General features: G+C 42.2%; 1 protein-coding gene across 1 annotated transcript in view; it reads left to right on the top strand.

Moving 5' to 3' along the window:
• Positions 1 to 23002, top strand: part of sh3rf1 (SH3 domain containing ring finger 1) — a 42124-nt gene extending 19122 nt beyond the window's left edge. The window contains exons 3-12 of the mRNA XM_060882972.1: positions 1396 to 1671; positions 1907 to 2002; positions 4949 to 5284; positions 13606 to 13716; positions 16659 to 16786; positions 17251 to 17421; positions 17515 to 17798; positions 17893 to 18215; positions 19753 to 20129; positions 20663 to 23002. Coding sequence (XP_060738955.1) covers positions 1396 to 1671; positions 1907 to 2002; positions 4949 to 5284; positions 13606 to 13716; positions 16659 to 16786; positions 17251 to 17421; positions 17515 to 17798; positions 17893 to 18215; positions 19753 to 20129; positions 20663 to 20831 — 2271 coding nt within the window. The 3' untranslated portion in view covers positions 20832 to 23002. The remainder of the gene's footprint in view (positions 1 to 1395; positions 1672 to 1906; positions 2003 to 4948; positions 5285 to 13605; positions 13717 to 16658; positions 16787 to 17250; positions 17422 to 17514; positions 17799 to 17892; positions 18216 to 19752; positions 20130 to 20662) is intronic.
• The last annotated feature ends 3188 nt before the right edge of the window (positions 23003 to 26190 follow it).

Genomic DNA, 26190 nt, shown 5'->3' with positions numbered 1-26190 from the left:
GAGGGATTAAACATGGGTACTGGACCGTGAGCTTTTGGGTTTGTTATCAAAGACCTTGTACCATTGTGGTTATTAATTCCAAAAAAAAGTGCTGTGTAGATAAAATTGGGTAGTGTATTAAATCTCAGGTGGGTGTTGGATGTATTTATTAACCTTGATTCTTTTTCCCCCTCAATATATCTAGAGCTATGTCTGAGGATTCCTTGAAAAAAGCCAGAAAAATGACAGAACATATTAGTAAAAAACAATAATAGTATAGTACTAATAATAAACATATTAAAGACAAGACCTTTTTATAATTTGTATAATTGAAATGAAGGTTGTTCATTAATACAGACAGGCATCAATATCGCTTCACCAGCCTGAAAAAAATCTTTATTATCTGTAGATGGGAAGATGATGGGATTCAGAAATAAAAAGCCAGTAAGAAGCATTTTTTCCTCTCCGGTTTGATGGACAGGAAGAGATATGATGGTGATTGGCAGAGTCTTCGACTAGAGGCGAGACTAAAAAAATTTACAACCCAGACGCATCATCGTTTTCACTCTGCTTAGATTGATATCAGACTTCTTGGATGGTCATGAAAAGTCTTTATTGTTTAAAATTTGCCAAACGTTTTTGAATGAACACTTGTCGTTTTCTCTGTTTGGTAGCAGCGAGAGTTTCACCAAACCGCCCGTGTGCTCTTCTGTGGGTCATTAGTCGTAAACAGTACAGTCGTGCCAACCCTCTCTGTTTTTTAAGTCGTAGAGACTGTGTGCTGTGTTGTTTTAGTATTTTACTCCTTCTGTGTTTAATGCCTAGAGGAGGAAGTTTGTGGTGGGGGAAGCACTCGAGCTCCCTTCCCCCTGCCTGTGGATCATTGTCACTGCTGAATGGAGCTTTGACTGGTTCCAGACAACTGGGCCAGCACCACAAAGGTCTTCACACACTGATAAATGGGTCTCGGCTCGCAGCATTGTGGATCCTCGGGCGAACCCCGGAGCATTCTGGGACTATTGGACAGCAGGCATGTCAGTAAGAGAAGCAACACAGATGGGGCTAAAATGTGAGGCAATGCAAGCAGTCAGTCAGACAAATCTGTGCTGGCATTGTGTGTGTGTGTCTTGGAGCGAGTCAGAGATTTATCCCACTGCTTTTTGCATGAATCCTGAGAGTCACTGCCTGTATAGATTGCAGTTAATGGTTCTTTGTTAGCGGTTAAGAAACCTTCAGTAAAGAGTGTATAATAGGAGTATAGAAGACAGCAGTGTTTTACACACAAACGCTTGTGCACACACACACACCTCGTACACACTGTTTTTCCCATTCAGCACATTTTAAGTATGCCTCTGAGTAGCGTTGTTTAAAATTCTGGACATATCGGACTAACCCGACTCTCTCTTACTGTTGCAGGGAGTACCCCAACTCCCCTGCGCCAAGGCCTTGTACAACTACGATGGCAAGGAACCTGGCGACCTCAAGTTCAGCAAGGGTGACATCATCATCCTTCGCCGGCAGGTTGACGAGAACTGGTACCACGGCGAAGTGGGCGGAGTGCATGGCTTCTTCCCGGCCAGCTTCGTGCAGGTGATCAAGCCACTTCCACAGCCGCCGCCCCAGTGCAAAGCCCTGTATGACTTTGAGCTGAAGGACAAAGAGGCGGACAAGGACTGCCTTCCCTTCTCGAAGGTAAGGAAAGACGTTGTCCGTTGTTTAAATTGCTATACAAATAGTAATAGCAAATGGTGGCTAAAACAAATAACATGAGTAAATTAGCTTGAAGTGTATTTACTGCCACAGGCGGTATAACTGTGTTATGGATATTTTAAAGAAATGTATTTATTTAGTTGGTTGGAATTTTTTTTAATAAAACGTCACTATTTTAAATGAATTATCCCTCTGTGGTCATTTCTCTGCTGTGCAGGACGACATTCTGACAGTAATTCGACGTGTGGACCAGAACTGGGCTGAGGGAATGCTGGGAGATAAGATTGGCATCTTCCCCATATCTTATGTAGAGGTACGGCACCTTCTGTTGGATTGGCAGGTTTCAGCTCAGGTGTGAGCTTGTGAGGATTTTGATTTTCTTCAGAGCTTTGAAAACACACACAAATTCAACAAGCTTTTTCTGCAGAAAATGGATGGTAAACATCTAGTGAGATCCCCTAACTCTATGGCCTGACTGGTTGGAGAAGCCATAAATTTTAACTGTTAGATAGTAATGTTGACTAAATGTACAGAATACAACTGACATGATAGGGATCAAGCGGTACTGTGAATAAAAGTGTATTATTTGAATTGGATTCACAAGTGGAACTGTTCTTCTGATGATCCCACGGCTTGAGGGTTTAATGTGCTTTGCTTTCTGGGTTGAGGGTTTGTCAGCACTGGCCTATCTGGCCCATGAAGATGCACATGTTCACATTCAAAACTTCCTGTGTGTTTTGATGAAACTAGTACGATTTGGTCTTGACTAAAATGAACAGAAAATGTGCTGCTTTTATTGTTAAAAACTGTCAAGAAAATTACAGATGATGCTTCTATCATAGCCGTTAATTTGAGGTTCCATTAGACACATCCATGGCTGTTATAGCTGACTCACTGAAAAGCATTCAGGAACACATCTCCATCATCAGCTTCAATAACCGGCAGCATGGCCACTTACTCCATTCTTTTTTTTAAAACGTCTGTGCTGTCAGTTGAAGCTCCTGAATAGCATTGCGCTAAAACTGGCTTTGTGAATAGAGATGCGTGACAACCTTGTGTGGCAAAACAGCAGTCACTTTGCTAATGACTGATGCAGAGTAGCCCCGAGGTTTTGAATAGGACAGCTGGTGAGGATGTCATGGGAGACGAGGCGGAGTCTCACAGCTCCCCATTCTTCATGAACACAGACACACTTTTGTATCATCATTCTTTTTCGCACACACTCACATCCTCTGCTCTATTAATATTTAAAGTTTCAGAACGGTCTTCAGTACATGGGCTCTTGTCACTGCTCTAAAATTAGCAAGCTCATAACCTCAAAATATCATTGTTTGATGTTCCTGATGTATACATTTTAGCTTCTGTAGCTGTGCTGTTTTCAGTCACTTACTAATGCACCCACTCGGGCAGTCGGTCACCCACTCGGGCAGTCGGTCACCCACTCGGGCAGTCGGTCACCCACTCGGGCAGTCGGTCACCCACTCGGGCAGTCGGTCACCCACTCGGGCAGTCGGTCACCCACTCGGGCAGTCGGTCACCCACTCAGGCAGTCGGTCACCCACTCAGGCAGTCAGTCAAGAAGTTGGCCACCCACTTGGGCAGTCAGTCAAGCAGTCGGCCACCCACTTGGGCAGTCGGGTAGTCGGGCACCCACTCGGGCAGTTGGTCACCCGGTCGGGCAGTCGTCACCCACTCGGGCAGTTGGTCACCCACTACCACCAACGTGTCACGCACACTCTTGACAACAGAGTAGTTACTCTGCCTACTGTGTGTTTCTCCATCATTAACCTGGGCCCTAAAATAAGCTTCAAAAACCGTCCAAAATAACTGCTGTCACACCAGCATGTCTTCAGCAGCGTCACTCGCATGCAAATTGAGAAATAAAGGGAGAGGGAGAAAAGAGGGGGTGGAGGGACATGGGGCACAAAAGCCATAGCTATTTTCACTCTGCCGGCTTGTTTCCAAAAACAAGCGAGTTCTTTTGTGTATGTAATATCAGACTCGGCTGACATCAGAAGAGACACGAATACGGCTGTATGAAAGAGAGTGACAGAAAGGTTTGGGGGGGTGGGTGGGTGGGTGGGTGGGAGCTGTATTCGTGCTGTTCCTCTCGTTCTCTGTAGACCTGTTAAAGGCTGATGGAGTGACTGGATAGAGTGTCTACATAAATGCAATGCATGGCATCATTACGCTTAGAACATTTTCCCAACTAATTATATAAAAAAAATATTAAATTCACTCTGGAAAATTTCCAGTCCATGGAGAATTAACAACAGTTATAGGTGACTGTAAAAGTTTTCACACCCTTATACAAGCGAAAGGTTTAATGTTACATTTCACAGATGTTTCTTTATTATGACAAAGTGTCAAATAGAGAGAGAAAAAAACTCAAGTGATATCATTTGAAAAATATTCTCCATTGCTTCTATCGCCGCCTCCAAGTTCTTTTGTATCCTCATAACCGTTTTTGGATCGTCTCAGTTGCATTCTTCCTGACGGGTCTGTTCTAACTCTACCGTACTTCTGGAGAATTAAAAGACGATGTTGATTCTGTTCAAAATTTTCTGTGGACCTTGCTTTGTTTTCTTGTTGAATAAAGGCACCAAATTTTTATTTTTTTTTCCATTCAGACACTTTTTGGATCCAATGTTTAATCCACTATGGTATATTCATTGGCCTTGACTGATTTCCACCCTTTAACCACATAAAAGTATAATACAGGGTAATGCATAAGTATTTGATGAAGAACATAGTCTGTGGCCAATACACACACGCCTTAAACTTCAACATTGCTGTTTGGCGTCTCTACGTGTACCAACACGATTGTTAGCATCATGAGGATGTATGTGCTGCAGGACATACAGGTGAACTCAACTTTCTCATACGGTTCTACATCTGATTGGCTGCTTTTATTCAGTTGGGAGTTTGTTGCCCAGGTGATTGTTGGGTGTGTGGGTTGGTGTGTGTGTGTGAGGTTCTGTCACAAGCTAAATCTTTTATACTATCTTTTAAGTCCCTTTTCCCATGCTGCATACGATCTCAGCTTCCTGTGCGTTTGAGTCAAGCCAAAGCCGAGTGACAGTAATATGTGTCTGATTCATCATTTTTCCACCCACTTTCTTTTTCTCTTTCTCTTCTGATCCTGTCATGCTTTTATCTGCTCTAGTCTTCATCTTGACAATATGCTTTGCGCAATAAATTATCACTTGCATAAATCGCTCTCTAACTTTCTGAATATCCGTCTTTCTCTGTCTTGCAGTTTAACTCGGCCGCACGACAGCTCATCGAGCTCGACAAGGCGCCAGACGACACTGCCGAAGGCACTTCCTCCTCATCCTCTTCCTCCTCCTCCTCCAACTCGTCCTCTGGACCCCAAGCCAACGGCACCCAAAAAGCGTCGGGGGAGAAAAAGAACAGCAAGAAGCGCCACTCGTTCACCTCGCTGACCATGTCCCATAAGCCGTGCCTGGCACCACCACCACAGCGCCACTCCATGGAGATCAGCGGACCCGTTCTCATTAGCTCCTCGAACCCGACAGCAGCTGCACGCATCGGAGAGCTCAGCGGGGGGTTGTCCTCCAGCGCCCCCTCGCAGGTGGGTAAAAGGTTTTGTGTAGCATCGACATCATTGCTACTGATGCTACTGATGTAACACTGCAATCTGCCCTCTTTCTCAGACACAAGCTCTCACACAGAAATGATTGGGATAGTTTCAGTTACTCAGTCAGTTACTCAGGCAGTCAGTTGTTCAGTTTATTATTTGGGCAGTCTGCCAGTTGCTCGGGCGGACTGCCAGTTGCTTGGGCAGACTGCCAGTTGCTCTGACTGTCTTCTAATCAATCAGTCCGTTGGTCAGTTTATAAGGCAGTCAGTATGATACTCACACAGTCAGTTACTCAGGCAGCCTGGCAGTCCATTGGGCACTCGCTCAAATGTCATCCTGTCATTGGTTGGTTACTGGTAGTAGAAATCAGTCACTTCTCAACACTCCAATCTCTTTACATGATGCTTTCTGTTAGAGATCACAGCCTATTTTCTAAGGGTGGCATTGTTGGGATTTGAACTTGTGTTCTTTTTTCTGTTGCACTCAGGATCCAGAATATTTATTTTTTTATTACTCTAACAGGGAGGGTGCTTTTAATGCACAGCTTTACAATGACCTTGTACTCAAAATGAACCAAGAATATTACATTATATTCATTTCCAAACCCAACACTTGTTCCAAAACCCCAGGGTATTACCATGACGATAAACCGTAGTATCAAATAAAGGTCCATCATGTTGCCACAGCACCACTGAGAATGTGTGTTGTGATGTTACATGCAGTTCTGTCTATATAGTGAAGAGGGAAGGGTGTGTGTACCCTCAAAAGATTAGGAGTGAAAGTGAAGAAATGAAACACAAACAGCTCCGTGCTTATGTGCTTAACCGTACCGACTAGCTTCTGTCTGCAAAGTGCCACTTTACGCATCTCTGGAAATGGAAATCGTGGATGGATGACAGCTTTCGACTTTGCTGCCCGAATAAATCGTTTTTGAGGTTACAGGAATAATGACGGGATGACAGTCAGCTTTCTGCACTGATATCTGAGAGACAAGCGTGGTGACATCTAGTAACCTTTCTCCAGGAAGCCTCGAGATGGTTTTCTAAAACAAAGCTATAACATGAAATTGAATTTAATAGTAAAAAAAAAGTGTGAATTTAAAATTGCATTTTTACCGTGAATTGATATTTCTGTGAAGCTACATTGCTTTTAAACAATGTGCACTGTGAAAAGCGCTAAACAAATAAAATTGAGTGGAATTATGTAGAACAATGCATTTATGTGTGTGTGTCTGTGCCAGTGTGTGTCTGTGCAAGTGTGTGTCTGTGCCAGTGTGTGTCTGTGCCAGTGTGTGTCTGTGCCAGTGTGTCTGTGCCACGAAAAATATCTATCCTTAAGGAGACAAGTGATGAGTTGATGCGAGTCTCCAGTGTCAGTCAGTGAGTTTTCTTGGATGATTCTCTCTGTCCTACATTAAAATGCTCATCTCATCCTTGGCACAATTACCTTCAAGGTGGTAAAAGTTCATCCGCTTTGAATCTTATGAGACGTACGTTAGTCCTTTTTGGCATTTCCTAATCCGCGAGAAGGACATATGGGTCATCTCTCGTCTACTGAGACGGATTTGGAGTCTCTCAGGTTTCTGTCTGATCTGAAAGCTGCTGGCGGCGGGAAAGTCCGAGCCGGAGCCGGGAGAACACCGATCCTTATTCAGCATTCTGAACGGCGTCAGTGACAGTGGAATGAGGAAGTGTCTGTGTGCTCTGTTACTTTATCTGTAGAGACGAACCACGTCGCCGTGTCGACATGGGAAATCTGATTCCGTTGGGATATTTAAGCAATCCAGTAATTATGGTGCAGACTTTAAGTTTCATTTGCAAGCTTAGGATTATTGTAGGTGTAGGCAGGAACGATGTGGTGGTTAAAAAAATCTATAAATGTGTTCTCCTTTCAGTCCATTAACACGAACATGCTCAAATCTGATTGGTTGCAGTGGTGCAAGCTGCAATAACAGGTTTTGGTTTCCATAGTAACGTCTTACAGCAGACACTAATAATTAATCTCTAGATGTGAAATTTGTTGTTGTTATTGTTTTGTCTTATTAAAGTGTTAAAAGAAGCTTATAGGAAAGTTAAGGGAAGTCAACTAAGGGGGTTTTGCAACATTAACTCGAACTGTAAAGTTGGAAGGTTTGTGTTCCGTCTGTGAATCTCCTTGTTGTGATATCTGAAGATTGATTAGTTAAATGTTTGTAAGAATTTATTTCTAATTATTTTTGTAACCAGCAGAAGAACTGATAATATTTTACAACAAAAATCAACACAAGGTCATTTTCATAATAGTCTTTATTTAATAGTTTTATACAGCTAATCTATTTTTTTTTTATTTTCTTTCTTTCTTTCTTTCTTTCTTTCTTTCTTTCTTTCGTCTTTTTATTGCTTTCATTCTTTCTTCTTTCTTTCTTTCGTTCGTCTTTTTATTGCTTTCTTTCTTTTCTTTCTTTCTTTCTTTCTTTCTTTCTTTCTTTCTTTCTTTCTTTCTTTCTTTCTCTGCCTGTCTACCTGTCTCTGTCTGTCTGTCCGTCCGTCCCTCCGTCCCTCCGCCCTCCCGGCTAGCATTGGTTCAAGATTTTCTTTCTCTACTCAACAAGTATTCGAGATGAACTGATTAGATTTTTTTTTTAACTGAGCCAAACAGAATCAAGATCACAACAAGGTCAAAGGGCTGGAAAAGTCCTTCATGTTTGAAGTAGAATTTTAGAGTATTTTTGTTGTACAAATGAATAAGAAGAAATGATAAACTCCCCATCAACACATTGGTGTCAGTCAAAATTTGTCCTACAAACTTTTTTTTTAGGAGAAAACTGTTTGTTTGTTCTAAACTCTTACCAGTGAAGACACACGTATAAAATGTCTTTCTCTGATTTAAGACCTGAAGATGACGTCACACCGCACGTCGTCTCGGCTCAAATCTGTGGTAATTTTTAACAAGCTCCTTCAGATATCGTGGCCAAATGCCGGAGGGAATGTTTCTCAGAATATAAGAAGTTGGGTCTGGTAACAATAACACGCATTATTATTTTACTAGAATTACAAACGAGTGTATCGTCCCACCCTGTTTAAATTGGCGATCGAGTTTCTGTCTGTGCAGCTTCTGCTTTATAGGCACGTAGAGTTTTACAGTGTGTTTGTCTGCTTATTGTAAATCCTACCTCTCTGTTTCGTGTAAACTCTGCTCCTTTCTGAGCCTGATGACACACTAGCTCTGTTTCCTTTGTGTTTTTGTCTATAATTAGACTCTTTTTTAGTAACGCCAGCGCTGTTTTGTTGTTTGTCTGTTCACGATGCTGCAGTAAACACGTTCAGCACGAATCTCTGAAAAAGAACCGTTAGCCCGAGGCCCTCTGCTCTGATCTCTCTCACTCTCTTTAGTTCTGTCTGTTTATATCCTTCATTTTTCTCTATATCTTCCCCCCCGCCTTTCTGTCCTTTCACATCCTGCTATCCCTTGTTTTTTCCTTCCTCCACCTCTCCTTTACTGACAGCCGACTCGTTCCCCAGGCTTCGCTGTAATTAATTCGGTTTAGTCCGCGTCGCCGCTCTCCGTCTGACTGACAGACAGACGCCTGGTGCCAGTCTCGAATCTCCCCTGAAATCAGCAAACCGTCTGGGCGATGCTGCTCGTTGTCGTCGTCGTCTTTTTCTTCCCGAATAAAGGTCATAAAGCAGTAGGAGCCTTCAGTCACGCAATCCTCCTCTCCGTCACACTCCCTCTCATTTTAACAGGCTGTAATCAAGTCTGTTTTAAACATTCCTGTCTGCTTGTTTCAATGTTAATAATTAACTACACGATCCAAATCCCACAAAAGTGCACTCATGCTTGTAACACGAAACACTCATCGCACTTCTAATTCTCTGATAACGCGTTACGCTTTCCAGGTTTGTCATGGAATTACATCATGCAGCTCGCCGGATGTGACCCATCCATAGCTTGCCGAGTTCTTTTACTCTTTTCACTTCTACTTTAAACCAAAAACCTGAGCGGAAATCAAACCCTTAGCGAACGATACGAGGACATGGGATTCGGGAGGAGTGTTAAAGCGAGAGAAGAGGCTGCTTCTGAGGGAAGGAGAGACCAGGGGTTATGAGATAAAGGGAGTGAAAGAGGAGGATCTCATTTTTCTAATATGAATTTGTCCGTCTTTTAACTCCCTTCAGGAATTGCTTTTTGGCAGAGGTTGTGTGATGTGCAGCCAACCGTTTGGACTCTCCACAGCGTTATGATGTGAAATAGAAGCAGTTTCTTTCTTTACTGCGATCTTTACTCTTACTTTACTTTAAAATCCTGATGTGCTTTAACTTTATTTTAAAACTAGCCATCAAGGTACATTTTTATAAACTTTAATAAAGCTTTAATTCATCTGCTGCCTTCATGTTAAGCAAACACCACTATTCATGTTTCTCTCTGTAATGACCTATGCATCATTATAAAGTGTTATGATGCGTTATAACACGCCTAACGTGTATAACCAACTATAAACATTGAGTGCTTTTTAAAGTGGGTCAGTATTAACATTTGCAATTGTAATATTTTTTATAATTGTTATAAATCTTGTGCTTTTTTTCCTGCTGATTTTTTTTTTCCTCATTTAGTCTTGGTCAGTTCCCATTCCAGCTTCTAATACCAGCTTGTGATATATTACTATTGACACTTGAGCGTTGCGCTCAATACAGTATTGTATTGTGTATTTACATCCACTGTTTACAGATAAACACAGGTTATGCACTTATATTGTGTAAACAGTGCCTTGATGATTCGTATCCCTTGGAGTCTGAGAGACTTCTTTCTTTCCTTCCTCCCTCCCTCATGTATGAGGAAGAGGGCAGATAGCACTTTCTTCCAACTGGCCTGTGATGGTTTATAAATCAGCAGTATGAAACGGATGCAATGGTTTGCCTCAAATCTGCCCCCATATGTACGAGTTATCCTTCACGCTCGCCTGTGGTTGGGGAAACAGCAATGAGTGAAACATTAGGAAAAGCGTACAAATCTACCACCAGCTTCACCCCCGCCTCTTTCTCCTCTCCTCTCCCCTGGGTGTGTCTCGGCTGTTCAGTCACAGAGGAAGTGAGTGGGCAGTTCGGACACTTTCGTTTCAGTGAGTAAATTTCCCCCAGTGCTCATCCCCCTCTGCGCTCGGAAGTGCTGAAAGCATTAAAGCTGTAGTCAGTTTCATTCAAGTCTTACATACCAGAAAGCATAGTCTAAATCTCAACATTGACTCTGCACACATTTCAGAACACACACACGCACACACACACTTCCCTGTGTAAATAAATCTCTCAACTTTAACTCGACCTCATCACGGTCACACACAATTCATTACTCATGCGAACATGCAGGCAAAAAAAGAGGTGCTTTCAGGTCATGCAGTTGGCGAGCTGCAGATAATTCTGGACCGAGGGAACAAAATTAAAAAGATAAGGTGTCCGTGATTGATGCGCTCTCCAGGCAGCTATATAATATGCTGAATCATCGCAAAAAAACTTCCAGTGCACCGTGAGAGCGAGAGAAAGAAAGCAAATCTAATTTAAAACGGATGTGGAGGATTGTTATACTTGTCTGTAGAATTATTACTTCACTCGTGTCCCTGTTGACTCCTATTTTTGGCCCTCGTGCAAATCTGCATTTTAAACCTTCGCTTCACCTTCCAGGCGAGACTTAACTAGAACTTCCTCTGCTTTACTGTTCTCGCCAAGCCTCCTGAGATTTTTAGTATTCTCCCTTTGTTTTCGTTACTGCTTACGACTGGTGTGGAATTTCTCTTCCACATTTTCTGCTGATAGACTTGATGCATGTGTAACACTTTGATGCTGCTTTTATTCTGTCTCAGTTTTGTTTGTTTGCTGTTGCTATTTATTTTTTTTTTTTTGTAGCGTTGGTTACCACTGTTGTGTTTATGTGGCTTATTGTTCTGGCTATAAAATGTCTGTCCAGTATAACACCCTCCACAAGTGTTTTTATTCTCTTCTGCTTCAATAGCAATAGTAAGCTAATGTTACCGATTTAATGTGCACAAGGCAAGCACATGCTGAAAAGAAATAAAAGAAGCCTCCTAATAAAGACACAATCAGGGATTCCGAAACGGAGTCGACGACTACGTGTCATGGATAAAGTTGATCACTCTGTCCAACAAGTATATTTGTTTTGATGAAGACATGGATTTATGATGTTTGACATCAAAAGCTGTTCTGCTGTAAGGACAAGCCTTGACAGAACTATGACTCGGAAATCAGTTCATGAAGGATTTAAACAGCTTGAACTGAGGGGAAAAAAAAACGCCACAAACCAAACACCCCAAAAAAAACCAACACTCCACACCTTCCTTGGTGAAAAAGCCATTCTCTTTTTCATTTCCGTTGGATTAACGTTATAATGCGACATCAGTATTATTATTTATAACGGCAGCAATTCACAGGTGTATATTAAAGCGCTTGTTTGTAGTTTCTATAGTAACAGCTGATTTGCAGAGACTTGTAATATGAACGGAGGATTAAAATACGTTCTGTTTTGTGCGTGGAGTTTTGTTAATGTCAAGAAAGTGAGGGTGCCAATACTTATAACTTTACAGTATGAAAAAGTATTATTTTAATTTTAAAAAAATGGCAAAGTGTTTGTTAATCATTTCAACTTCATTCAGCCATGAATTCTAAGCGGTAAGAGATAAAGAGAAGTATTGAATTACTTTAATATTAAATGGAGGGCAGCATTTAAACATTAAGCTTGAGTAAGGGGATAATGTGCAGAGGAGAAGTAGTCTGATCTTAATGACTTAAAAGAAAATGTAATACCTCGTCGAGGCTGAACGAGCGGATGCACCTTAACTATTAATCTTTTCAGAGAGGCAGTATTCACCGCACAGAGCTGTAAAATACGTACGGTGTCGGACCGATAGGGAAAGACAAAGGACGTTACAGCTGAACTTGTGTGCTAGCAGAGCAGAATCTGTTTTCTCCACTTTAATATCAGATATGTCCTCTGTATAAGGACATAAGCTAGAAAAGGGGCTCGCTTCGTCCGCCTGGTATTGTATTGTACCACCAGGAACTTGGACAAGTGGCGACTCAAGGGTTCTGATCCAAAGGTTGGTGGTTCAAGCACCAGCATTGCCAAGCTTCATCTTCAAGGTTCAAGGCTTCAGGGTTTGCTTCATTCTTCATAACATCTAAACAAGCTGGGATATGTGAAGAAATATTTTCCCTGTGCTGGAATTTCAGTCTAACTTCACAACTTTATGACCAAATGTATAAGTATAATCAAGTTATATATATCCAGACTACAGGATTTTCAGTCACAGTGACCTGGCGGACCAGCAGGTTTCCAGCGATTTATTTTATTCCTCACGTCTCTCAAATTTGATACGTTTTACTAAATGCAACATGTTTCATCATTCTCTTCTCCACCGCAGAGTATTTCCAAGCAATAGTGCGACTGTTGTCTAATTCTTAACTCCACCACCTCGCGTTGAAATGCGTCAATAAGCAAAAGTGATGACGCGAGCTGGAACTTCGAACGTCTGTGTAATGTAATGCCTTTTTCGTGAGAGCATGTCAGCCAGGGATAAAGATCACGACTATATTCAGAAGTGTGGAGTCGTTCTTCCCAGAGACTCCATAGTCTGTAATAATGCACTAAATTGTATTAATTACCATTTTATAGTCTAATAAATTGGAACTGAATCATTGGACAACTGAATTATTTGGAGATTTCACTTGCCGAATGTACCATTAGTTCACACCTGAATTTGTGCTATACTGCAAACATCTGGAAACATTTATTAACATCTGCCTACAGAGGTCAGTACTTCATGTCTGATCTGAGGTCCTGTTCTTGCTTTTTTTTCTCCTTTAAATAGAAACAGCGACTTGCCTCACACAGGTTCACCTTTTGCGTAGCTTCATCCAGACAATAATTAGCTCCACTAGATCAGCTCCAGTGGGGCCGCTGTGTCATTCGCTTCTCCCACCGCCAAGACATGTTCTCATTGGTTCTGACATTTTCAGGTCAACTCTGTTAGTCGTGTTCAGTTCAGGTGGAATTGTTCACGAGTGCAAAGCATGTATGCATAGACGGGCTTCTAGGCAGGCAAAAAAACAACAACAAAAAAAAGGTGAAGACAGATGCATCTCTTTAGGATTGAGTTCTGTTTTTCTTTACAACCGTCACGTTCAGACTTGTCCTGTCTGCTTTACAAGGATCTGAAACATCCCCTTGATTTTCTTTTTCTTTTTTTCTTGAGTCTCAGTGTTTCTGCAGGCTGGTTCTGGTTAATTAACGTTCCTGTCTTTCCCCCTCTCTTTTTTTTCATCCAGGTTCACATTTGCACAACAGGACTCATCGTCACGCCACCTCCAAGCAGTCCTGTAACGACGGCCACGGTCTTCACTTTTCCTCCAGAGACCAGCTACGCCTCCATCCCAGTGGTCAGTTCCAACACTTTGTAGTCACGTCTCTGAAAGTGGATGAAAGACTGTTTAGTGTGTGAGTGAGAGGTGTGTAGTGTGAAGGGGTCAGTGATTCTGGTGTTGGGGAAGTAATCGTGATTTTTGAAGTCTTTGGTGTATAGTCGCAGCTGCAGGCCCACTCTGGGGTTAAGATCCATATCGGTCACATGACTAACTTTCCATGATGTTTTGAAGTGCATAAAGTGTGTGTGAGAGAGACTGACTGTGTGTGTGTGTGTGTGTGAGAGAGAGACTGACTGTGTGTGTGTGTGAGAGAGACTGACTGTGTGTGTGAGTGAGAGAGACTGACTGTGTGTGTGTGAGAGAGACTGACTGTGTGTGTGTGTGTGTGTGAGAGAGACTGACTGTGTGTGTGTGAGAGAGAGACTGTGTGTGTGTGAGAGAGACTGTGTGTGTGTGAGAGAGAGACTGTGTGTGTGAGAGAGAGAGACTGACTGTGTGTGTGAGAGAGAGAGACTGACTGTGTGTGTGTGAGAGAGAGACTGACTGTGTGTGTGTGAGAGAGAGACTGTGTGTGTGTGTGAGAGAGAGACTGTGTGTGTGTGAGAGAGAGACTGTGTGTGTGTGAGAGAGAGACTGTGTGTGTGTGAGAGAGAGACTGACTGTGTGTGTGTGAGAGAGAGACTGACTGTGTGTGTGTGAGAGAGAGACTGACTGTGTGTGTGAGAGAGAGACTGACTGTGTGTGTGAGAGAGAGACTGACTGTGTGTGTGAGAGAGAGACTGACTGTGTGTGTGAGAGAGAGACTGACTGTGTGTGTGAGAGAGAGACTGACTGTGTGTGTGAGAGAGAGACTGACTGTGTGTGTGAGAGAGAGACTGACTGTGTGTGTGAGAGAGAGACTGACTGTGTGTGTGAGAGAGAGACTGACTGTGTGTGTGAGAGAGAGACTGACTGTGTGTGTGAGACTGACTGTGTGTGTGTGAGAGACTGACTGTGTGTGAGAGAAAGACTGACTGTGTGTGTGTGTGAGAGAGAGACTGACTGTGTGTGTGTGTGAGAGAGAGACTCTGACTGTGTGTGTGTGTGTGAGAGAGAGACTCTGACTGTGTGTGTGTGAGAGAGAGACTCTGACTGTGTGTGTGTGAGAGAGAGACTCTGACTGTGTGTGTGAGAGAGAGACTCTGACTGTGTGTGTGTGAGAGAGAGACTCTGACTGTGTGTGTGTGAGAGAGAGACTCTGACTGTGTGTGTGTGTGAGAGAGAGACTGACTGACTGTGTGTGTGAGAGAGAGACTGACTGACTGTGTGTGTGAGAGAGAGACTGACTGACTGTGTGTGTGAGAGAGAGACTGACTGTGTGTGTGTGTGAGAGAGACTGACTGTGTGTGTGAGAGAGAGACTGACTGTGTGTGTGAGAGAGAGACTGACTGTGTGTGTGAGAGAGAGACTGACTGTGTGTGTGTGAGAGAGACTGACTGTGTGTGTGTGAGAGAGACTGACTGTGTGTGTGTGAGAGAGACTGACTGTGTGTGTGTGTGAGAGAGACTGACTGTGTGTGTGTGTGAGAGAGACTGACTGTGTGTGTGTGTGAGAGAGACTGACTGTGTGTGTGTGAGAGAGACTGACTGTGTGTGTGTGAGAGAGACTGACTGTGTGTGTGTGAGAGAGAGACTGACTGTGTGTGTGTGAGAGAGAGACTGACTGTGTGTGTGTGTGAGAGAGAGACTGACTGTGTGTGTGTGAGAGAGACTGACTGTGTGTGTGTGAGAGAGACTGACTGTGTGTGTGTGAGAGAGACTGACTGTGTGTGTGAGAGAGAGACTGACTGTGTGTGAGAGAGAGACTGTCTGTGTGTGTGAGAGAGAGACTGACTGTGTGTGTGTGAGAGAGACTGACTGTGTGTGTGTGTGAGAGAGACTGACTGTGTGTGTGTGAGAGAGACTGACTGTGTGTGTGTGAGAGAGACTGACTGTGTGTGTGTGAGAGAGACTGACTGTGTGTGTGTGAGAGAGAGACTGACTGTGTGTGTGTGAGAGAGAGACTGACTGTGTGTGTGTGTGAGAGAGAGACTGACTGTGTGTGTGTGTGAGAGAAAGACTGACTGTGTGTGTGTGTGAGAGAGAGAGAGACTGACTGTGTGTGCGCGCGAGAGAGACTGACTAAGTGCGTGTCAGACTGTGTGTGTGTGAGAGAGACTCTGTGTTTGCGACTGATGAGTGCGTCAGACTGTGTGTGGTGTATAGCTGATGCTTGAACTGAGATAATTAGTTCAAGCACATTCATGCTCAAACATTCTCACTCACACACACACACACGCAGAAACTGCAAAAGAGGAGCAAGTCCAGTGTGTCATCTGACACTAAGACCTCTCCATCCTTTCCCCACTTCTGTGCTCTCTTGGCCTTAGACCACACACTCATGTCTGAGTGATGGATGTGTCTGTGATGCCTGTGTGTGTGTGTTCTGTGTCATGGGCTTTCTTGCATCTCTTCATTTCCAGTGTTGGTTACGGTTAAGAGTATTAGCATTGCAGTACTTTACTTTAAACCCAGTGTTCTTATCACATTAAGGTTTTCCAGTCAGCACATCAGGAAGTAAGCGGTTAGTGTTAAAGGTAATCAGAGAATAGATGTGGTTTGTGTCAGGCTTTGAAAATTGATGTATGAGGAATTTGTTTTGAGCAGCGACAAACCTAAGCAGGATGGAAGCATGGGGCATATGGTAGCCTAGTGGTTAAGGTGTTGGGCTACCAAGCTGCCACTGTTGGGCCCCTGAGCAAGGCCCTTAACCCGCAATTGCTCAGCTGTATAAAATGAGATGTAAGTCGCTCTGGATAAGGGCGTCTACCAAATGATGTAAATGAAATGATGGAAGAATGAGTGAATGAATGGATAGAAAGATGGATGGATAAATGAACATTAGACAGTTTATCGTTGTCGTTTGCTCATTTTTAACAGGACAATTTGCCTCCTCCTCCACCTCCTCCCCCACAATCCTCCTCTGTGGGTGCGGCGTCGTCGCTGGCCGCGGGACAGAGGCCGTCCCCCACTGCAAGCGACCAGAGCGGACGCCAGAGACCAACTGTGTAAGTGTCAAAGCAGCACACATACCTGCAGTAAATCTGTGGCTGTACATGTTTCTCATTTGCTACGCGTGTGAGATTTCTGCCTTTGCTTGACCTCCCTCCAAATAGCGTTCCCTAAGCACAGGTGAAAGTTCAGAGGTGGGGAAAGGGTGGAATGTCACATACGCAATTTGTCTCTCGGGTCCCATCCCGCAGTCTGACACTGAATTTACCCCCCTGACCTTTCACCTCTTTCTCCAGCATCGCTCTCACTACCTAAGAACACACTCAACTATTACGGATTCAATAACCTCATGATCCTGCACTTTCTTGTGACCTCTCTCTTTAAAAGATGTCGTTAAGAGTGATTTGTTCTGGTATTTCAACTTGACATTACAAAATGTTCCTGCGTTCTGTGATTTGCAATGCGATGCTTCACAGAGATGGTGATTAAATGATTTGTGTGTGTTCACTGTGGGACTCAGGTATGTTGCGATGTTCCCATACACACCCCGTAAGGATGACGAGCTGGAGCTAAGAAAGGGCGAGATGTTCCTGGTGCTGGAGCGCTGTCAGGACGGCTGGTTTAAAGGAACGTCCATGCACACCGGCAAGATCGGAGTTTTTCCCGGCAACTACATGAGTCCTGTTAGCAGGTAGGTACCACAAACACAGACACACACAAAGCCTTCCTTCATATTAGTTATTTTTAAACGATTCTATTTGTGGTTTTTTTTTTTGTTTTTTAGGACGGTTGCGAGCAGCAGTCAGCCCAAAGTTCCTTTAGCGATGTGCTCGCAGGCCGGACGTGGCGTCACCGTTGTCAGCTCCTCGTCCTCTCCCATTGGAGTGGCTCTGGCTGGCATTGACCCCAACAAGCCCCTTCCTGTTTGCACAGGCCACACCCCTTCAAGCCCCATCCCTGCAGCTGTAGTCACGGCAGCCCACATTCCACCTGGTCAGCATCCGAAAGTGCTCATGCACGTGACGTCACAGATGACGGTGAACCAGGCACGCAATGCTGTGAGGACTGGTAAGATATCACTTTTCTTTCATTTTATTGCTGAAAACCTTTGAGCTGACGTACAGAGATGACACGGTGTCTTTTTCTTTTGATGTACATTTAGCCGTGTGCCACAATCAGGACCGCCCTACTGCAGCCGTAACGCCAATCCAGTCCCAGAACGCCATGGCTTTCCTGACTCACCTTGCTGTGTGTCCGCAGCCAGCACCTGGTAGTAGCTCCGCCTCCAACCCTGCGTCAAGCAGAATGGGAGTGGCTATGGGCTGTGCTGCCGCCTCACTTACCCCACCCAACATCAGCGCTGCTTCTCTGGAGGTCGATGGCATGAGACCCACCGCCATGGTGTCGCTCCCGGTCGCTCCTGGCAACACCAAGCCTCTCGGTGCCACAGCAGCAAATCAGGCTCCTGCTTGTAAACTAGACAAGGTGAGGCTTCATAGTTAGATCCAAAAGATTTGCTGATTGAGAAAAGTTAGGAATAGTGATCTAGACATCACTGTGGAGTTGTGTGTGTGTGTTCATTTACTCTCTTTAATTAGCTAATTAACTAGTCTTTAATGACTCGAATCTGAAAGAGATGTTGTGCGGTGCAGAGTGTGAACACCCTCTTAATGGAAGCCTGAGGATACTTAACAGCATAAAACATCTGCCTGCCTGGAATCTGTGAGTTAAAACACTGAATCAAATAACATGCTGTGAAAACTGCCTAGAAAACCAAGCCTAAGCTTCTGTGTTCTTGCAAACATGTGCGTATCTGCTTCAAATTATTAGAGCTGCTTGAATATTAGCATTAAGGGAAGGAAACCACGACTGGGGGCGTTAGACGGAAATAAACAACGCTATCATTATTTTATTTAAAAAAAAAAAAGCTTACTGTGCTTTTAATGCTGTGAACCGTCTGCAGAGTATCTTCTTGCAGGAGAGCAGTTATAGACGGTCATTTCTTTAACAGCTTCTCTTTTTTGTTTTTAAACCCCCCTTAACCCCCCCTCAAATAATAAGACACAAAAATACATGATGTTCTTGAAAAACCACAAAACCCTTCACAAAACCTACTTAAAGAAAAGCTCTGACTCTGGAGACTCATAAAAGTTCCTGTCTAACTTAAGCCTCTATTAATAAATTAAGAAACTATAACATATTAGAGCATGTTAATATAAACCTTGACCTTTAGATGGATCTCCAAAGCTGCAAATATCTGAAGATATTTTCTAAAGATTAGAAAACACCTTTTGACCAACCAGTTTAATGGCCCTGAAGGTTTCGTTGTCTATCAGCCAGGAACCTCCTCGACAACCGTGATTTCCCGGACTGGTACCTCTCCTATCCTATCAATTCCTTTTTTGTTTTTCCTGCAATCAGAGATGTCGGGCATTGCTCGCATTTTTCATCAGCCTCTACTTCGTAAGAAATGCAGTCGTGGTTCATAAAGCAGGAGAACTTCATGGTGGTACTGAAGACCTCGCCTGCTGGCCGACTATTAAAAGCTAACGTTAAAAAGGACACGTTAAAAAGATTACAGTTTACAGTGTGTTTGCTTCAGTGAGAAATAAAATAGTATCTTGGTATCAGTAGTAATAATTGGATACTAATTTAATAGTAAACCAGTACATGCTCTTACTGAGTTAATTTGGATCTGCTCAAACATTTACTTTCCAACTTTCCGCCTTTTCTCTTCCGCAAGTACATGCATTACAATTTCTTTGACACCACGATCATTTGTGCCTCCAAAACGTTTGATCTCCTGACCAATCAGGTTGTTGGAGGATAGTACAGGAGTACTAAAAATCAGCCTTGTCAGTGAGGGTTTACAGTGTCGGGATTTAACGACATTCAAGATTCAAGACACTTTTGGATCCTGAAAATGTGAAGGCAAAAAAATGAGTGAGAATTACATGAAATCATTTCAGCTTCTGTCTCTTGTCATTCTGTGTTTAACTCACATACTCTTTCGGTATTTCAGAGGGAGAAGAAAGGCCTGTTGAAGCTGTTGTCCAATAAAAAGAAACTCCGCCCATCTCCACCCTCATCTCCGACTCTGGAGACGGAGCAAGCCGCTGCTGCCGACATGCCTCAAGGAGCCATGGCACCTGAACAGCCCTTGTCCAATCCAACAGCAGCAGCCAGTGGAAACCACTGCAGGATCGGACCCTGTCCCATGGAATCAGACTCACCTGCACCTCCATCATCATCGTCATCATCATCATCATCATCAAATACTGAGACTGCACGCAGGACTGGCTGTCAGGAAAACTCCGCTCCTATTGCACCGCCACCACGGCAGCCATGCTCCTCTCTGCTTTCTGTGCAGCACGATGGACGGCCAATAGTGTGCGAGAGGTACAGTAATGTCAACATGGTACTTTTTAAAAATTTATTTATTTATTTATTTTTGGACAAAAGCAATAAAAGCTAGCAATGAAATTCTAATCACAAGGCCTTCTTCCTCCTTCCTTCTCCTTTCCTCCTCTGTCTGATTATAATTCTTCCTTTTTCCTTTTATTCCTTCTCCTTCTTCCTTTTTCACCCTCCACCTCCTCCTACTTCTTTTTGTTCTCCATCCGCCTTCTTCCTTCTCATCTTTCCCCTTCTTCTTCTTACACACAAGGTCAAAACACTTTTTGTGGCTCATGCTGCATGGATCAAACTGGTCCAGACCGGTCCAGTCTATGCCATGCAGTTTGTGCTGGAAAGTTAATCGTGTCTTGGCATCTTTTCTTTCTGAAGCGGAGGTAGATATTTTTAGGCAGCACCTCCTGTAGTTTTTCTTCGAGTGTTAATTTTCGAGAGGCATTTAGCCCAGATGCCTCACTCTGTTACAGATGCTTGAACACGTGATGTTAAGCTGTATGCTGTTGGCTTTTCCCGTGCAGGTACCGTGTGGTGGTGTCGTACCCTCCACAGAGCGAGGCCGAGCTGGAGCTGAAGGAGGGCGACATCGTGTTCGTGCACAAGAAGCGTGAGGACGGCTGGTTCAAAGGCACGCTCCAGAGGAACGGCAGGACGGGCCTCTTTCCCGGCAGCTTTGTCGACAGCATCTGACTCAAACACATGCAGGCAAAATTACACAGAGCTGCTACCAAGCTTGGAAAGATCCCAGGAGCGACAGACAGAAGGGATGAACGATGATCAACAGTGTGTACACAGGAATGGATCTAAGCACAAATCAAGCCTTCTAATGGCTATTACAGTTTTACACAAAGACAAAAAAGCACATTTCTCATATTCACCAAGCACATGTATAAAACCGACAGCACGAGACACAGCAATCAACTGACCTGGAGCTCGTCATGTGATGATACGTTAATTTATTTAGCTGTATTTCCGCATCACTTTATTGTATATAAGCAAACAGAGCTGATCTATGAGTGAACTGAACAGAGCTGGAAAAATATGAATTGAATTTATTATACTCTTTTAAATAAAAAAGACATTATAATTTTGGTTGTAGGGGATTGATGGATGATTTAATGTGAATTATGATTGGCTGCCCCAGATGTGTCGCTAATTCACGTCGCTCGGTCATCGTTGGACGCGGATGGACAGGAGAACGGATGTCACTCGCTGCCCGGTTAAACTACTGTTGATCATCCTGACCATAGAGTTGAACTTTAATTTACTACTGAATTTTTTTTTTAAAGGAATATTACAAAAAATACACAGAAATGACATGGGTTAGTGAAATCATGATCATATATTTGCATATATATATATATATATATATATATATATATATATATATATATATATATATATATATATATATATATAATTTCTCGAAGTTGCGATGGCTCGTGCGTGATGAATCGTAGCGACTCCGTGTCGAGTAAATAATGAGGATGTAACAAATCTGCTGTAGATTTTATTCGGGGTTTAGAGGGAGTTAGATGTAGTATGGTTAATGCTTATGATATAACTTTTGATATTTAAAAAACACAAAAAAAATGATGATACACTCCATAGTAAGCATCTGAGCGGTGGTGGTGGGTGTAGATGTGTAACTCAAAGTTGTACTAATTATACTTCTATATATTATAAGTATGATAGCTGCTGGCTCCCTTTTTGTGTGTGTTTTTTTTTTTTAAATCATATGAGAGTTTGACTGACAGCTGAGTGGTGGATCACTGAAGCACACTCATACTTTTACTCTTGTGTCGTCTTGTGCTGTTGTGTGTTTGTTATGGTGTGTGTCAAGCTGTGTGTTTCTCGACAGCTCATTTTAGTCTATTGCACTATATTTGACAGATTGACCTTTTGCTCAAGGTGCAACAGATCGACGGCTCGGAGGCTTCGAGTTAGTTCAGCGTTCCAGTGTTCCTCATTTTACTCGTGTTTGCCTCACAGTTTTGTCTGTAGCGTTTTAGTCATTGCACTCATGCAGGTCGTTTTAAAGGCTTCGGAGGTTCAACATGTAGAGATCATACCACAAATCCATGGCTTATTTCTAATTCTTAATGAGGCTCCATGTATTGTCAGTTCTACAATACAAAAACACTTTTGACTCCTTTTATTTATTTATTTTTTCTCTAACCATTCTCTTCTGCTCATAAACCCACTAATAACCAATGACTGATTTACTTAGACTTCATTTAAAATCCAGAATTAGCTGCTGTTCTTTTTTCAGACGATATTTACTCGTATTCCATGGTGATTCAAATCAAGACGTCTTAAATTCGTGACCAAACCCACATACAGTTCAAATTTATTCCTTATGTACTAGAAGTAGAAACATTTCTATCCAAGTTATCAAGGAACGATTGCCAAAATAAACGGTTTAACTAACTAGCTGATGTGTTGTTTTTTTTGTTTGTGTTTTACGGGAAGCTCAAGTGCCTGTGCTGTGTGGTTGAGTTGCACAAAATCAAAAAGAGAAGAAGAAAAAACAGATTCAGGCTGAAACTGACACCCTAGTTCACTCTATCATCTTGATTTCTTCCTACACACACCTCTTTTTTCTGTATATCTGTCTAGTTGTTAGACCGGACGATTCTCATGCCTTGTTAGAGAGATGCAGTACTAAACCTGACTTGAACACCTATTCTTCTTTCATCATTATTATTATTATTGTTATTTTTTTAAATACCTTTTGTTACTGGTTTTTACTACATGCTCATCTGCTAGTCATGAAGTTGATCTCATACTCTGTACTAAATAATTGGAAGAAATTAGTCATTTTGTAATGTGCTTAACTGTAATAAAAGATTTCCAAATGACTTTCCAGTCAGTGCTGCTCTTTGTTTTCTGACTCCTTTACACCAGAAATGTTCAGTTCATACTGGATTATACACCAGGGTGAGGGTTAAGGATTATGAAGATTAATTTCTGTCTGATTAGTAAATATATAACCTGTTTTGTGTGTTAGCCGTATAAACTTGTGTGCATTGTGTTCATCCTGAGCTCAATTTGACCAACGGCGCAGAAAATAATTGAGCAGCAACAAAACACTCAACTACACCCTGCTGAGATTTGTTATTCATCAAAGTACACTGTATAGGAGGCAACCTTCAGTATTTATACATATAGTCTGATAGTTCTGACTTTGTACACTGGGTATTTTTGTGTGTGTATTGTTTGTTTCTGGAGGTTCAGGATTTGTTTGTTTGTGGTCATGTTAATGTAAGGTCCTGCCAAGAATAGAAAAATGTATGTGTGTGTGTGTAAGTGAGATGGACAAGGGAACAGCTGGTATCTCTAGCTGGTGGAGGTGTAAAGGGAAAATTAAGTTTTAATGTTCTGACACAGAGGTAGAATACAAATGAGAATGAGGACACAGTCTGATACGAACTAAAGAGCTTTGTTAACAAGGTTTCATCTCTCTCTCTCTAAACAATAATCGAGAGAGATGTTATTGCTAATTAAACATTAATACTTAATTAATAATTGATAGTATGTTATATTAAATATTAGTTTCTTTTTAAATGTTGGTAAGTAATTTTGCAATAAAAAAAGCACATTGTGTCAGTAAAACAGTCTGTAGTGTGAGTTTAATATTGTGAACTATTTTATTTACCATGTTAGTGAATAATGCGTGTTAGATTATTGCTAACATATATATACACAGCTGATTCAGCCATATGTGTGAACTTTAAAAAAAATCAATATCAAACAGTCATATTCTGCAATAAATCATTTTTGCTGAGTAGACTTACCAGTTATTATTGTCAGGTTTTGTTCATTCACATGGATCCTGTGTTATTTAGAAAATTGTTACAAGTCCCATGGCACATAACCTGATGTCCTCAGCAAGTCTAAAAAAGAAAAAAACACATTGATATTGATATTAATTGTGAAAACAGAGACCTGAAATTGTATTTGGACTTCATGTGATTAATAATAGCTTTTATTGCATTCATATGCAAGTGCAATTTGCAGTATTAAACACAGGCACCAGTCGTCCAGCATCTTCATGCAGCAGGATTTATTCATTTCAAGGTCAAATTGTTTGGTAGCTTCTATGTTTAAGTGATCTGTCGTGTTTTCGTTTGTTTTTCTTTATCCAAATTACTTCAATTTGTTCTTCCAGGTTTACGTTTATATTACGATTAAATGCACGGTCTCGATGCTAGCTGTGTGTAAAAGTCGTGATGCGAGTGCACGTGCAGATGAGTATGATTTGTCCGGGGAGTCAGATTTCGATAGAACACCGAAAAGGGGCGGGGCGTCCGTGAATTTAATTGGGGAAGAATTTTAAAAACAGATTTATTGAGTTAATTTGATTTTATATTGTTGTACATATTTTATGAAACTTTAGGCAAGCTACTCAGAAGCGGTCGTGTTGGAGATACTTGCTTTAACCGGTATACAAACGAACCGAACAAGCGTGTTGCTGATGTACTTTATTATTAGAAGCGTTGTGGCGGCATCTAGTGGTCAGACTTGAGAATGCAGTTTTTAGACGGACTAAGTTTTGGTGTAATGTTACTATGGTGATGAACTCAAAATGAACCATGAACTATTTTATTGGGAGTTGGGGGTGGGGGGGATGGTTGTCAGGTGAATCGTCTAGCAAAAATGGTAGTTTTTTTTATTATGACTGCATGAATATCACTATTTTTATCTTGTGTTAAATTCTGTAATCTGGTCAGAGAGTAGTTGTTTCACAAGGTGGAGGCGGGAATCGAGCCCCGACCCTGGAGGTGTGAGGCGAACGTGCTAACCACTAAGCCCCGAGAATAGTTCAGATAAGGGGTAGAGAATGAATGAATTATTATTATTCATTCATCTTCTACTGCTTATCCGAACTACCTCGGGTCACGGGGAGCCTGTGCCTATCTCAGGCCTCATCGGGCATCAAGGCAGGATACACCCTGGACGGAGTGCCAACCCATCGCAGGGCGCACACACACAATCATTCACTCACACAATCACACACTAGGGACAATTTTCCAGAGATGCCAATCAACCTACCATGCATGTCTTTGGACCGGGGGAGGAAACCAGAGTACCCGGAGGAAACCCCCGAGGCACGGGGAGAACATGCAAACTCCACACACACAAGGTGGAGGCGGGAATCGAACCCCGACCCTGGAAGTGTGAGGCGAATGTGCTAACCACTAAGCCACCGTGCCCCCTATTATTATTATTATTATTATTATTATTATTATTATTATTATTATTATTATTATTATTATTATTATTATTATTATTATTATTATTATTTCTTCGTTTTTAAAAGAGTGGTAGTGTTCCTCAGCTCATGTGGTAAATGTATCTTATTACTTCCTGTAAGTCTTTGTAAACACTCCTTTTATACTGATGTACATTACAGCTTTGAAATATAGTTAAATTTGTGAAGTAAATATTGCAGCTTAATGTACTCACTAATGTCACATGATCTATGTTTCTGTGTGGCTCTGAAGTATTAGGCGGGTAGATGCTTCTCCACCAATTTGTGGAACACCATTGCTGAATTCTCATTATGTAATGTTGACTTCCTTCTTGGCTGGTGTGTGAGTAACTACATGTAAATTTCATAACCGGTTTCCTGTCTGTCTTACCAAATCCAGCCGCTGGATATTTCATGGACCATGCTCATGTTCTTGAACCTGAATGGTCTGAAAGGGTTGATTAATCTGTTTTCCTTTGGAAAAGCTCTGATTTTGGCAGACAGAGATAAAGTTGCAACTTGATTTTCCAACACCTTTTTTAAGGATGGAGGACTTTATGTTTTCTATGTAATCTGACAAGCTGGATTCAAGTATGTCTTTTAAGGTCTACTTCTGTGTTGACTTGGTCCCTCAGGCATCCTAGCTTTTATTTAACAACTTCACTTGTGAAATTGAATAAAGGCACCCAAGACTGATAACAATGATGAAATTATGAAGTAAGAAAACAAATAATAATAAGGGTAAAATATAGGAATAAGTTAATTATTCGTGCTAATAACAATATAGTGTGCCAT

This window comes from Tachysurus vachellii, chromosome 12, assembly GCF_030014155.1.
Source record: "Tachysurus vachellii isolate PV-2020 chromosome 12, HZAU_Pvac_v1, whole genome shotgun sequence".
In the NCBI taxonomy this organism is placed as follows: domain Eukaryota; kingdom Metazoa; phylum Chordata; class Actinopteri; order Siluriformes; family Bagridae; genus Tachysurus; species Tachysurus vachellii.
The sequence above is the reverse complement of the archived record's forward strand: the minus strand, read 5'-3'. Positions and strand labels throughout refer to the sequence as shown.